The 16,038-nt window shown below is 42.0% G+C and overlaps 1 protein-coding gene across 14 annotated transcripts in view; it reads right to left on the reverse strand.

Annotated features, from left to right (window-relative positions):
* Positions 1-16,038, reverse strand: part of nbeaa (neurobeachin a) — a 129,203-nt gene that overhangs the window by 79,398 nt on the left and 33,767 nt on the right. For all 14 annotated transcript variants that reach the window (XM_079566273.1, XM_079566272.1, XM_079566275.1 and 11 more), the window contains exons 2-3: positions 5,434-5,665; positions 2,354-2,454 (exon numbers count right to left, since the gene is read on the reverse strand). In XM_079566273.1, the coding sequence (XP_079422399.1) occupies positions 2,354-2,454; positions 5,434-5,665 (333 nt within the window). The remainder of the gene's footprint in view (positions 1-2,353; positions 2,455-5,433; positions 5,666-16,038) is intronic.

Here is a 16,038-nt window from a genome sequence, read left to right on the forward strand (position 1 = left end):
AGATCGCCAATGCTTTCATAAACAACTACCAATTTGTGTCTGGGTTCTACCACTGAGCTAGAGACGGTGCTATAGTACCACAAGCCTTGGAATTTAATTAGTCAGTCACTAAGGTGTATTTTACTCCCAAGAAGCTGTAATGATGCTTGTTAGCTTGGTGGGTTGGACATGTTGCCACTTCATAATGGCCATACTGTTATCAATAAGCTGCTTGTTTCTATGACAATGGCTTCTGTTTAGAGCCCAAGCAAAAAAAGTGCAACATACTATTAAGAGTTACAAAAGCTAGCATAGGCCAGTCCCAAATCTGGATATGGATACATGATAAAAAGTTGGTTAGTGATTTTTTTCCAAGCAAAATGTTAAGTATAATTTACCTATTGGATTGTATAAACATCTGAGGGAAATACTGACTCAAACAAAAGCAAAATAAACAAATAAATAAACTGGACTTGAGTGGCATTCATCATATCGAACAGTAGCCTTGATTTGCTCTGAAGTGAGAGCTTGTTGATAAGACTGGATCAGGAGCCCACAGAGTACTGCGGGCCCAAGGCCATTTACCAACAGCCTTGTTCAAGCAAATACCTATTAAGGCTGTGCCAGACCACAGTAATCTGAGCGAACGCTTGGCTCTCAGTCTCATACTCCGCACAACTGAGGAAACGCACCGTCCAGAAAATAGGGCCTTTTAGCCAGACCTCACTGAGTTTTCTTGATTGAACGAGAAATTGAAAAGTGCACTGCCAATTGCAATGTGCAATATACAATTGTATATGGAGCTTTTAGAGTCTGTAAACAATATGGCTGACTGCTTGTGCGTGAAAGAATGGTGCTGTGAGCGGAACACAGTACAATACATTTTCTCTGAAAGGGAATAGTACAGCATCACACAGCGATTATTACGAAAAAAGAATCGTGAATAATATTTTTGTATATGACCATTCATCTGCAACATGTCTTTAAAAGCCCTTTATTTTTATTTACAAAAAAAAAAAAATTAGTTGTTCATTCCTAAATTCCTGATGCAACGTCCCAATTCATGACGGGGATGAGTTTATATACACATTTGACAACTTTGAGGATACTGCCATGATCATGTAAACACCTATAGTATAAAATAAAATGCACAAAACACAAAGGTCTATTCTTCCACATGTGTCTGCTTTAATTTTTCCACATGTGTGCTTTTATTTTTCCACATATGTCTGCTTTCCACATGTGTCTGCTTATACAATACACTTAAGGACAAATCCATAACTAGTAGAAAACTGAAATAGGACCACGCCAGTAGGTAAAACAAGTACAACGGTTTCTGACTAGAGCATTGGCAACTTTTATTACGTCACTCACATTGACAAGGCTTTGCATGTCTGCCCAAGCCCAAAATACTAAACATAATTAAACATGTTTTCTCTGCTGATGATTTCTTTGGTCTGTCAGTACAACCAAATAAATAATAATCTGAGCCTGTGTCACACTAATGATGACAGTAGCAGCCGACTCAGCGCTAACCCCCGAGTTAAATTGCCCTTGTTTCGACATGGGCCCTCAAGTCAATCTCTTGTATTATATGAGCCTATTACAGACCTTCCAGTGTGCCAAATGACAGCCAAGTTAATGAGACAGACAAACCAACTTCTGCTGTGCAATTAATCCGGTGTTTAGTTAGTTCTTACTAAGTAATGGGTAGCAGCCGCACCAGTCACATCTGACGTGCCCATAATGAAAGACAATGAATCAATCAAGAAACAATGGAAGATGACACAAATGCTAATAGTACAGGATGCATCCTCGTGTAGTCTCTGTTAGAGAAATAACAATGGTGTTCGAGAGGATAGATGAAGAATAGGCAGCAGTCTGGATGTCTTATCTAGGAGAAGTTTATTTACCATCGGTGCGGGACCCGGAGACATGAACTCGTGACTTTGCGCTAGTCCTACCATTCAAGTCTGTCTATGCTTCCACAGAAGAGGGATAAATACCCTCTCAGAGCGTCATACTGATACGCAAGTATTCAGTAGCTGAGAGTGGGCGCCTGAGCATCACAGTCAAGGCTATGACAGAGATATTAGATAGTATGATAAATAGCGATTTAATGTTATCCTCTAACAGTCTCCATGGAGAACCCAAAGAAGTATTTATATCAGCTCTAAAGCCAGACTCTGAAAGGACTAAACCAAATCTAAACTAGAGATTTTAGCCCTAAAATAGGACCAAAAAAGGCAGGGAAAATGGTGAATGCAGAGGAGCTTCAGTGCCATGTGAAAGGTTAAATGAATAGTCCATTTCCCATCCTATACAAAGAACTCATTGATAAATAATGAATGCAAAATGTGTTCTCTTTGCTCACCCAGATGCCGTTGTCTCCTCGCAGCATACTGAAGAGCAGCTTCAGCTCCTTCACTGTGATACTGTAACTGGCCATCACTCCCAGCATGTCCACCAGCAAATCTTAAGGGGGAAAAAAAAGAAAACATACAGAGATCACATACTGAGTGAGGTCTGGCATGTCCGAGCAGGAACTGAATAGACAGAAATAAAATGGAACGAGAATTAATGGAAAATACAGAAATCTTGAATCAGGTACTTGATGCGTCCAGCAGGTCTGAGGAAACAGCTGAGTACGGGCGGACACAGAGGGGACATCTTTTCATGAGTCAGCGCTTGGCCACGTCTCAGATTAAATATGGAGGAGTCATCAAAACCCGGCCGAAATTTTACTTTGCAAGTGTTGTGCCATTTATTATTTATTCTGTCAAAATTAAAGCGTCCTCCAGTTGTGAGGGAAAAGCCGTTTGAACTGAGTAAGCAAAATTAGCCGAGAATCTTGATCTGCAATATCAGTGTGAAACTGACATTGAACATTGGGCGGCGCATCGGCTCCTCCATACCCAACGGGTTCCCCTACCACCACAATCGTTTAGCCTGGGGTTCCCCCTGGGGCCAGGACTCCCCGGAAAAAGAGATTGTGAATCTCAGTGGGACCTGGTTTTTGGTTAAACAAAGGTCAACCTTTACCAGACAATAGAAGAGCCTTATCTTTGGCATTTTAGAGCAGGGTTTTGCTTGACAGATCGGCAGAACTCTCAAGGTAGTGGGTGGAAAACATTGAAAGGATTAAGGGGTATCAAGACAGAAAAGGTTGGGAATCACTTTTGTCACATTTGTCACTGTTTAATGTCTCATCATTTTTGCACTGTGGAATTAATGAAAAGATTAATAAATTAAGTCTTAGCATATTTATATAAGTTTGATGTGTTCACTTTGTTATTATGGCGTTGACTGTTTCAGGGTATCATGCAACCAAAGCATCAGTATTGGAACTGGAAAAGATATCAGTCAATATCTAAGCAGAAGCACCATTTTTCCACACCATGTACAGTATTTCTGTGACTACCTTTATTCCTGTCTTTGAATCCGCCCTAATTAATTCAGGACATTTTGACACGGTGCGAAAATGTTTAAAATCCCCTCATTTACCTAAATTTCCTTCCACTAGGATAACCGCACTCTCACTGTAAGCTAATGCGCTTACTAAGGCCACATACTTCCCCATTAGGGCCTATGTCGTTATGAATAGCCTTCCTGTAGCCCTTTCATTACGGAGCCAAGAGATAGGAGCCCTATTTCTGAATCCCTTGTCCTTAGCCATGTAGGTCGGAGTCTTATAGTTTTAGCGCGGCTCGAGTCACGATTTGAGAAGGAGTATTTGAATATTGGCATTAAATTGATTTAAGTGCCGTATGCTGTGCTATAGCGAGCTGTGATAAGTCATTCGAGTTATAAAACACAGCGTCCCGGGGCTGTGCGTAGGACAGACAGGACACAGGGGGGGGGGGAGAGGACACACTCCGAGGCGGCATTAAAGAGGAGTCAAGGTCAATATCATGCAGGAGAGGAATGGGACGCGCCGGTGGATGGGATGTTTGGTAATCAGGCTCTCCATACAAATTGCTGCACACAGGCCCGGGACTATGGGGAGGTCACTGCAGAGGCGAGGGCTGAGAGAGGAACTGCAGCAGAGCTAAAATGGAGATAAGGCTTGTATAATAATGGCGCGGATAATAGGAAACTACAGTATGTTGTATTGAAATTACAATAGGATGCAGAGTAAGCAAAGTATGGGCTGTGCAGCTCTATACAGACTCATAAGCTTAACGTAATGCCGGGGAATATTGACTTCTAAATCTATTTTAGAGTAAACAGCATAAATTTAATACAATAATAATCCAGATTTGTACAGCCCAATATAACTGTTAGCTCGAGGGCAGTCCTATCAGATGGCACAGGATGAAATCTCAAGATTGCAATAACAAACAGGCTTTCTCTCACAAATAAAATATTAATACTCAGTGTTATAACTGTGGAGCCACATTCCCTCGCCAGGGTTTAGGGCTGGGTTAGGGTTGCTTCTTTGTGGGGGCACTTCTGAAATGAATAATTCATTCACTAAAAATATATCGTTTTGTGATATATTGTGCTACGCCCTTGCTGTATTGTGTATTACATTGTATATTATCAAACAGTTCCGAAATAGTTGGTCAACAAGAAGTTGTGGACAATAAATATTGAGGCCAGAAAATATTGGTCATCTCATATATTAGACAATCCAGATCCAGACGGCAGAAGCTTCATGTTAGCATGGTGCTAATGCTAACGGCTAGCTAGCACTGCTAGTTTTTTTTTACTTCTACTGAACTATCTGCTGTAAGAAAATATCCATATGGGCCCGATTTACACTTGACTTTATTTATGTGTGGCAAATATGTTCATATTCCACCAGAAAATGGCTAAAAAGAGTGGCAATTTGTGTCCCAAAATATTCTATTTTCCCCCTCGGCGAAGCCACACCCCCCCTTCTATGATGCAATGCCGTCTGTATCTATAAGACCATATAACGTTAAAGGCATCATCAAAAGTATTCAAAGTATTCAAGTGCAGACTGAGTTCACGTGGCCCATTGAAGGACTTTTTGTTCATGACTTCTGGAAGTGTGTGGAGAGAGGAAGGTCTGGGTATCCCTGCGCAGACTGCTGCCTCTGCGACCTGGCCCCAGATAAGCCATAGAAGACAAATGGTGTTGATTTATTTGTAAATATGATCCGTAGTTTCCCCGGGCCACCTGCTCGTGTGACTTTTACTTCCTATAACCCCAAATACTCTCGCGTCTGTGGCTACTGTATAAAAACTTGAACCACGGCCAGGTGTGCTGTAGTGATGGGCTTTTAAGTTGGAGTTTAGTCTTTGCGAGTTATTCAAAAGATGGATTTTTTAGAAGTCTGATCAATTATATTATCTTCTAACAGGAATAGTGTTGACTATTTGAAATGTGTATCTAAATAAAACTTTGTACCACAATAAAAACAGGCTACAACTGCTATGCCAAGTAAAATTCTGTTCAAAGCTCTCACTTGTGTTGTTGCCACTCACCTGCGATCATGTCGTCCACGCTGCTCATCTTCAACAGCACCTGTTGGATGAGCCCCACTTCGGTGCTGGTCTGGAGGTTGCGCACGCTTTTGCGGAGGATGGCGGTGAACATGCTCCAGATTTCTGCCTGACACGTCACCTCACAGTGAGACAGGAGCTCCACCATGCAGCCGATGCTCTCCGCCTCCTGGATTATGAAGTTCATCTCCAGGTCAAACTCGCCCCCCACCAGCTGCAAAACACAGAGAGAGTAACAATATTAGAGAAAAGTGTTGCGCTGGGCAGGGGTGATTAGATAAGTGGGAGGGAAGCGTACAAAGACAGCCAGGTTTTTTAAGGTTAAGGTTACACTTTATTGTCTTGTTTTTAAGGGAAATTTGTCTTGGACTTGCCGTGCTTCCTACTTGACACAGACAAACAATTACAGCAGCTGCAGTTCAATATTCAATATTAAAAAAATCAACAATGGAATATGACTTTGCCATAACATTCACTGTGCAAAAAATAAATGACACATTAGGGCCACAATGTGGCACATAAGTTTCCATCAGAAGAACAAATGAAGACCCGAAGACCTGAACACAAAGTGCCATCTGTGCTTATTAAGAAGAGCAACCGATACAGGAGTACAGGATGAGGGAAAAAGTAAAACACAACCACACTCTGGAACCTTACTCGGACAGAAACTAATCTATGAGACTAAAGTCTGGACCAAATCAGACATAAATTGAGCTAATCCATCAAACCAGGGTTAAATCAAATACACAAAATTATAAAAGCAAAACAGACACTAGCCACGACCAGACCAAAATGACAAGGGTTCAGATGGTATACATCATTCCACATCATTCCACTATCATGTTCAAATCCACTTATGCTCCTGTGAATGTGTTTGTAAATAATGTATAAATATATGAGAAATATGAGACTATTGTAAGTCTAGAAATAAATCAGACATACAGTAAGTACCAGCTTAATGTTACTCAGGGCAGAATTCAAACCCCAATGAAACTAAGGTCGAGTAGGGTACAAACTAAAAAGAGCCTTGTCCTGCCCATTCTGTGGAATATGACAGCTTGACAACCACTACTCTTGTGACATTAACCTTTCATATGTGTTAAAGCTAGCTGCTGATACATTTCCATGTTGCTGTAGGCCCTGAATGCAGCACCAAAGAACTGTCCTTCATGTGTGCACTTTCGCTCTCGGCGCATCTCCTCTCATATCCTTCCGCCTCTTCTCTCTCTGAACTACAATCACACCAAAAATGGCATGAAATGGTTGCTCTGTTGCCTCAGAAGTGCACACCAATTGCTGCACGGTCCAATGAGAAAAAAAGAAAAAGAAAAAACATTTTACTCCTCTTCCACTAAAAATTTGCATTATTCAAAGCTCACCTACAGCCTCTTTTAGGCCTATGCGCAGGCAATATTTTGACCATCTTTGCATCAAACCCACACGGTTTTACCGTTGTTTTTGCATATTCATCGATACAATCCTAGGACTGTGCACTGTTCTTTTTAACCTATGGTCAATTTCAATTATTCACATGCATCCCACCCCATGGCAGTAACAGGTCATGGCAGGAGTTTGGACTTTGAAGGAGTAAAAAACACTTTGTGTAAAATAGCCCAGGCGTGGAAAGCTTTTATGTGCGGGGGTTTATTTTTGAGATGTCTTTCTTTGAACCTTATTAGTAAAAGCGACAAAACAAATAAATATATATTCTTAAGATATATATGAGGAAGAAAAAAAAACACAATTTCACATTTACAATTAATTCAGTTTGTACAACAATGTATTTAAACAGACCTAAAACAAGTTAGCAAATTTGTCAAAAGTCCTCAAAATGGCATCCATCACTGGGAGGCTTCATGTGACTCATAAATATTACAACCACTACTACTAAATGGAGGTGTCGCTATTACGACCACAGCTTGTATTCATCAATAATAACACTTGGCAGCTAAATACTGGGAAAAAACGCATGTTGTTGCACTTGCTGAACCTCAGCATACCCACACAACCCAGGAAGCGTAACTATGGCAACCAGCATGAAGCCGGGAGAGGAGCGTGAGTTTTTACTAAATCTGACAGAACAAGAATGTGTAGCCATTGTGGTGTAAGTAAACACAGAGATAAAATCATGACCTACAAGCTCTGCTAAGGCCAGTGAGAAAAATCAGAACAGTCAATACATATATCTGAGGTTAAACTGGCAGATCACGGCCAGTGGAGCCTCATGTCAAGTGTTTGGCTTCACTTTATGCACTGGCCTCTTGGTAAGCATAACAATTATTCAGGTTTTGTATCAGGCCAGTAAAACATTGCCAATGAACATCCAAAAAAGGTTTGAAAATAAGAAAGTCACAGGTCCGGGATGGTTGCTTTTCCCACCTTCAACAGCCAGCTAACTTAGTCCTGCAGACGCAGAGACAAGCTCAACACCTCCTCCGCCTCACCCCCAACACACCCCTCACCTGCACTGGCACCATGTCAACACAAACACGTGTAGACTTTGCAAAGGAGCAGACACAGCAACAGTCGGAGTGTGACATTATGACAGAAGTTTACAAAAGACAGAGATCTGATAAACATCTGACCGACCTGTTCAGATTCAGCTGAAAACCCAAAAGTCTCAAAATGTTTACTTTACCACATTTCTTATTTATTCTGCTGATAAATGTGTGTGGCACATGATTGATATTTCCCTTCTCTCTTTGAACGCATCACAAGGGAAGGGAGTGAGGGGCTTGGGTGAGGGGGAAAGCCAGGTGAGGGCAGAGCAGGGTTCACTACTCCACCTACTGACAAACACATGAAAACTACAATGTTGAAGCAGTATGAAAATTAGACAATACAATATTAATACAATATTAATACAATATCAGTTTTAGCACAGCTTGTTTCGGTCCACTGAGATTTTGAACATGGCCTTCCTGTCATTACAACACATGGACTGTTGCTCTTGCATTGATAACAGCCTATTATAAGCTTTGCCATTAAACCCTGTCCAATCTTGCTCGGTGATATTTCGTTAGGGACAGATCCAGAGAGGGAAGAGAGGCACTATCTCAGTCTCCGCCCATGGACACATTGATCTGGTGACAGTGTGAACACATTAGAGCAGATTAGGCAGAACCTTGAACGCAGCGCAGAAACGGAGAGAGAGAATTAATTCATTTGCCATCGGATTTTCCTCTCTCATTACACGGATCAGTAAAAGAACGTGGAAACATGGCTGTGGAAATAAAGCATATGGAAGTATGAGCATTACTACAACTGCTACAGCTACTGCCGTTCTTAGCAGCTTCTACATGTTTCACTCCTCGTAGAAGTTCGGGTGTCTTTATCAGTATGCCACAGGTAGATTTGCAGTACTCAACAGTTACAACGTACACAAAGAGCTAATAACAGTGCTACTGCCTTAGCGGTGACAGAAGAAAGCGGCCTGGAGCAGTTTGGAACCGGTCAACAGGAGGCGCTGTCAGGTTACATTCAAGTTTTTTATTTTAATTTCAAGTTAAGGCAAAGCAGGTGAGTGTGGGAGATGCTTTCTATTTTTTTTCCAAACAAGAGCTGCATTTCACAGTCCTGAAGTAATAAAATATTGTACTTTTCAAAAAATGTGTACAGCGAATATCAGATGCACTACAGTAGTACTTAATTTCACCCTCAAAGAAGCCAAGCAGCACAGTGTAGCATAATTACAGGCTAACACACTTCGCAGCTTGTACACTTATAGATACGCAGCTCCCCAGGGCAGACCTACAAATGTACAGCACACGCAGTCTCTTCCCACCATGTAGCGCCAGATCACAGGCTGATGCAAACCACAGCAACAAACCAGGCTCAATCAAAACCAGGGCACGAGCAGGAGGCAGTGTGGATGCAGAAGATACTAGAAGAGTTCAGATAAATATGTCTTTAGTGCGACAACAGCGAGAAGCATAGGACGGCCAGTGGCCACTCAGTGTTGTAAATTGAAAACTTAAACAGAACCTAAATGATACATCAAGTAGACAGGCAATGGAGACACTTTTTTAAAAAGATTGATCAGGAATTCAGCTAAAGGATGAGACTATTGTGAATGTTTTGGGTTGATCGAGGAAACTGGAGCATCTGAAAATCGAACAGTGGAGCATGAGCACTAACCACTCAGTCACTTAAAGAGACTATACGCAGTTTAAAATGTTAAAATTATACATGTTCCAGCAATGTCCTAAGGTGTAGAATGAGCTGTTCACCACAACTGCCTCTAAAATCCTGCACTGTCACTCAGAAAGGTGTTAATTCGGGTCAGAAGTGCCATCATGCACAAGCTTAATATAGAAGGTGCAGTTACACGTATGACCTGAGGTGGCAGTAGTGAGTATAAAACTTGCATCTAGCCCCTTTAAGCACTCTTTCATTCTTAACAAATAATGTATGTGCAAAGGATTAAGGTAAGGTCTAACTTTATTATCCCTAAAGGGGGAGTTTTTTGGGTGCGTATATGACTGCATCGTTCACACATGGATCGATGCAACATGAAACTGTGCAGAAAGCTATTAAAAAATGACATATAAGAAGAGTATCAAAAGGGATACATAAAATGGAGACAATATAAAACCTATAAAGAAGAATATCATAAAAATGGCGTGGACTGGGAGTTGTAAATTGCTCCGATGAGGTTCCATAGACACATTGGAGAATGAATAAAAGATCATTTTTATTTGTTGTTTTTTGCAGCGACCTGAACCTGCGACCTCAATATCCCTGGCAATAGTTCAAGTGCCCCATTCACAACAGGTCATTTGTGGTTTTTCTGAGCTTCTCTGTTGGTATATTTTTAATCAGTGCCATTTTGTGTTTTCGGCAAGAAGGTCGTGTTAAGTACAAGTGCTTTATCGATTCAGAATATTATTTTTGTTGAAATAGTAGTGATATTAAATAGCCAAGGACAAACTATTCTCGTGTGAATCCGGATCTCTGTTTCTCAAGGACAACTTACCCAGATCAAATATGTTTGTGCGAGGTTAAAACTAAAATCTCGGTGTAGTCTCAAAGTACAGTTTTTACCCTGGCACACTCTTGGACAATTCTTCATCCAGACAATCCAGACTTTCTACATAGATTGTAAAAGAAGACATGCAGATGGGGCAAAATCTGAATCCATTGAACAGATTTAAGCTCATTCACCAGAAACCTGCCAAAAGATTACTCCGCACTTGTGCCAATGAGGTTACATGATTACGCCTGTCTGTGTCGGTCTGTGGCAGTCTGTCAGGAGATTGTACAAAACCACTGCACATGTTGACCAAGACTGACCCTGTTACTCAGCACATTTACAAACAAGCAGACCTAAAGACATGAAGGGAAATTAACTTGTGCTAGACCTTGTTCTCAACCTGGCTGGCACCTACATAAGTGGTTTTGTTCCGAGATGTTTGTTTAGGCATCTTAGGCATCATCGTCTCTGTGTGTCCCATTCACAGGCAAAAAAAGAAAAAGAGCCGGTGACTCAAACTCTGTCGTTAGGCAGTTGCTAAGGAAGTGACACGCTCTTTTCCACCTGCTCCTCGGGGTTGTTTCGAGACACATCCAGCAGGTAGCAACAGGGGCTGAGGCTGCATATCAATGTATAAATTATTATGGCCTTGCAATGGATGAGAAATATCTGATTAGGTAGTATGACAATAGCAATTTATGTTTCAAACCAGGATTCATCTTATAGAATGTCTGCGCAATAATCACATTTTTAATGATTTTTTTTATTAAATTGAATACCTGGCATGCTGCTTTTTAATCGACAGGTCTATGGCCAATCCTGTAGCAGAGACAGCTTAAAGTCTGGAGTGGAATTTAGACTCCTACCGAATAAAATTATTAAATTAATTGATAAAATTTAATTTAAATAAACACAATTTTTAATTTTGCTGGGGAGAAGAAAGCATTTGTTGTTTACATTGATGTTTATTTTGATGTTTAATGTTTTTTTCTCATGAACCATATGGGTAAATGTCATATTCATTTGATTAAAGTTGTCTTTTTTTTCCGATTGTCAACCAGCACTATCTCACATTTCGTGGTTTTACATCATCAGAAAATAAACAAAAATCATATATTTGAAAACACGTTAGTGTAAGCATAAACTACAGTTTTTGGAGCTTTTAAGACCTCACAGAGATGAGATGTGTTATTACAAAATTACGTAAGGCAGCCTTTGCAATTTGTTAACTGTGACCATTCAACCTGCAATTGTGATTAATCTTGTCTATACACTGTACTTACGGTGAGTCTATACAGCTTCATTTCAGCTCAAGGGCACTGAACAAGTTACATTTCACCTTGGCATCGTCTTAGCAGCAGTCTGACATCTAACACTGTCTCCCCAAGGATCCATCGCTGATGACTAATCTTTTACAGCAGGCTGCTGTCTGTTTAAGCAGACTATTAACCACCATTCACCATCTACACAGCTTTACAGATGAATAAACTCATACAAACGCTGCACACTTCTAGTCCTTTTTCCATTAATGTGCAATGCCATTCTCACTTGAACTTTAACAGACAGAGGCTTGTGCTGTTGAATGTCTACATTTCTAATCTGGCACAGCTTTAAGAAGGTCACCTATACCTTTTCTTATCGGGGGGCTTACAATAGGCACAATTGGAATGGGAAACAAACTACTTACCAACAGTACTAATGTTGATAGTAATCTATTATAGAAAACGCAATCTCAATGGCCGCTGCCTGGGCGCCGCCATGTTTATTTCCCATACCGACTTTGAAGCTAAGCAGGGAAGTGCCTGGTTAGAACTGGGATGGGAGACCGTTCCTCGGATGCTAAGCAGGGAAGTGCCTGGTTAGGACTGGGATGGGAAACCGTTTGGGAACACCAGGAAGCCTGGCGACAGTACGGAGTGTGTGCGTGGACATCCGCGGCCGGCCCCCACGTGACGGTCCCACCAGCCGCGGGCATTGGTCACGGGTCCATATGGACCGCGGTGCTGCTGTCCGAGGACAACCCGCTGTCACACAAACGCGAGTGCACGAGATCTGACTGCCGTGCGTGTGCGCGCATCCAAACAGGGCGATGTGTGTGTGCGCGCGTGTGTGTGTATGTATGTGTATGTATGTGTGCGCGTGCATCCAAACAGGGCGATGTGTGCGTGTGTGTGCGTACGTGTGTATGTGTGCGCGTGCGCATCCAAACAGGGCAATGTGTGCTGCTCAAACACGAGCCTCTAATCAAACGCGCTGCTCCGACTGATTTATCCTCCATGTGAGTAAAAGCGAAAATGAAACCACTTAACGACCGCATGGCCTGCACTGCGTATTTTTTTTTCTTTTTTTTACTTTGCTGGACCATTTGTTTTCTATTTTGCTTTCACGTATTGTGAGCCCAGAGGTACATTTTATTATAAAGCAGCTTTGAAAGCATTGCCAATTTTATTGTAAGGTTATAAATACTGTCTAACAACGATCATTAGGCTATTTCATTTCTAAACCTACTCATTATTTTTTTGATTGTACACTACCGTGATGCACCACACCACGGGTCCTGCACCGTGAACCAAACCGTTAGAGCTGAACCCCTAATATTTATCCATAATTATTCCACTGTCTCTTGAATCCTGTTCCCCGAGTTTAGCGAAAATATTGTCGTACTTTATAAGAGAGGAGCACGGGTGCATCAAACACTCCAATTGCAGTTTGTTTGAAATTTTTTTGAGCCTTCATTCTTTTACTCATTTGTAGTGGCCATAGTTTTTGGAATGGGTTGGGAACCACTGGTCTACAGCTGAACTGTGTGACGGGTTGGACATTTCTTTGTAGTCACTCACCTATACTCAACCTATACTTTACAGAGTAAAGTATAGGTTACTCATTCTGGAATGTACTGTATCTGATAAATGTGTATCAACGTGCACTTTATTGACAACATGATCCTAAAGTGACCTTTGACTTATAGTATACTATGCTCCCCCAAAGCGCTGCTTTCAAGTTTCCAGATGATGCATGAGTCACAGTTGTCTTGTACTCCCTCGGAGCAGCCCTTCTCATTCAGGCCAACGAGGAGCTGGCTCTGGGTTAGTCCTGGCTTCGAGCTGGGAAGGGGAGGAAGCTCAGGGAGGGCTATGGTGCCAGGACTGTCCTAACACCCACCACAAAGAGCTTATGCTATAACCAGCCAAAACCAGATCCCATAAGAGGCTGACAAACAGCCCTGTGTCCAGCCACTGTTCAGCTCCTGCCCCGGGACGTTTCAGGGGTGCAGAGTGGCACCCCAAGAGACCTGCTATACTGTGCCCCTCACCTCTATTGAAAAAAAAAAAAAAAAAAAACTGGACTGGACTGGACTGGCCGATTATCTTCAGGCTGATTCTACTTAAAAATGAGTAACAAAAATAATAATGGAAATAATAATATTGTGTAATAGAACTATTAAAAATGATCATGCTGCAATATAGTTGAAAACAGATCACAGAGCTGCACTATTTTGAAAAATGTAAAAGTATTGCAATTGCGAATATGAAATTAAGGTCACTGTGCATATTTTAAGCACATCCAGGAGTGACAACATTTGCGAGAGAAGGGCTTATACATAATAAGACTCCATAGAATCATGTTTTCTTAATTGCAATATGCAACCATTATGTTATTTGGATTATATTGTGATTGTGCGACTCTCAAACAGATACAAAAACTTTATATTGTATTGTGTACTGTGTAGGATGATCTATTTTAATGAGGTGCACTTTGACCTTTTGTACTTTCTTAGGGAAATGGCAACTAATAGTATAGAGACACTGTTTTAATAAGATGTTTTGACAACTGTGTGCCACATGAGAGCTGGTTTGTTTACAACTGGCACCACAGATGAAGAGAAACGCCGGCCATTGGTTGCTGTTTCCCAAGACTCCTCCTGTACAGAGTCACCAGGGATAATTCCAGTGACATGGCTACTTGTATGTTTAATATTTTGTGTCCTCCCCGTCAACTAGCTTCATGTTTAACTGGAGTAACAGTAACAAGGCCCAACATTACAACAAGACAGGGCTGCTGCTGCACAATTACATAGGTGTAACACATTCATTTTTCTGTCAAGAATTAAGAATGCCCCCTCCTGGAACCGCCACCTTAACGTGGTGGAGGGGTTTCAGCACCCGAATGATCCTGGAGCTCTGTTGTCGGGGGCTTCGTGTCCCTGGTTTGGTCTCCCATGGCAAACAGGTCCTAAGTGACGGGTCAGACAAAGAGCGGTTCAGAAGCCCCTTATGAGAGACCAACAGGCCTGGTTAATCGTGAGGCCGTCCTCCTGTGGACCCACCACCTGCAGGAGGAGCCATAAGGGGCTGGTGCAATGTGATTTGGGCAGCTCCAACAGCTGCCCCCACGACCTGGCAACGGACATGTGGAAGAAGATGGATGGATGAATTATGAATGCAATTTATGTTTTAAAATCACTTTTTATTTCATCCAGGAGCATTAATATGTGAGAGAAGACTGCTGAACTAACACCAGAATCATTTACCATGGAAACAAGATATTTTGTTATTTGCAAAGGATATTGTGTTAATAACTGCAGTCTGTGCAGCCCATTGAAATTGGAATTCCAATTTGATTACAATTAAATGTGTAACCCTATGTCTTAACTGATGAAAGGAGATAAAACATCAATACAATATGAAAAGTGCAGCCTCCTAACGCAAAGGCACTTTTTGGCCAGTGGAAACGCTAATTAGCTGCTAACCTTTGAAATAACTTGTGACTATAGCCAGTGAGCAAAAATATAAACACCAAGCCCTGTTACAAAGCAAATGATTTGACGCGCTCTCTCTTTTTTGGCACTGTCCATTGTGCATTCAAACCTCCTGCCAATTAATATATTTCATTACATTTTGAACACTCTCCATGCATTTGTAGCTGTATCTGTTAGTCCATTAGTTAAAATATCGCTTTAATTGGCAGTGAGCTCTGTTAGCTCGTTAGCGCCGCTTATGACACATCAAACAGGCCATTACCCCGCCCCATCCCTGCCCGATCCGCTGTTGCGCGAGGAGAGGAGCGCGCGACACCGCCACCTGTTAGCCATTACGCCCTTCAGAGATGACAGGGCGCACGGGCGAGTGTCGGTCAATGGGCCCCTGCCTCTTCTACCACCTCCACTGTTGAATAGAGCCTTTATAGTTGGCATCATTAATATGCAACTTCAAAGCGCGTGTGGGAGAGAGATGGAGAGGAGAGGTGGCCGCTTGTTGTCGATTCATTATGCGCTTATGTCCCGTGAGTGAACAAGCAGATAGCCGTAGTGGTGGCTATTCAAAAGTCCCCATTGTGCGAGAGAGGAGAGAGAGAGAGAGATGGGATGGGAGAGTGAGCGCGCGCGGCCACATCTACACACGAGATCACAGATTAGGCACTTGACGCGGCGCCAAAGAGGGCTTGATGGGCCTGACGCGGGGACATGTTCGCGGGCGAAAGACAAAGGAGTGAAAAATAAACAACCAGTGAAAACGGGGTGGCGGTGTCAAACACGGGCGCAACAGGGGGGGAAAAAAAAGAATGTGAGTGCGTTTGGAGAGCGCGAGTTATACGGACGGTCCTCTTGAAGCTGA

Source organism: Gobius niger, assembly GCF_951799975.1.
Source record: "Gobius niger genome assembly, chromosome: 11".
NCBI classification, from domain to species: Eukaryota; Metazoa; Chordata; class Actinopteri; order Gobiiformes; family Gobiidae; genus Gobius; species Gobius niger.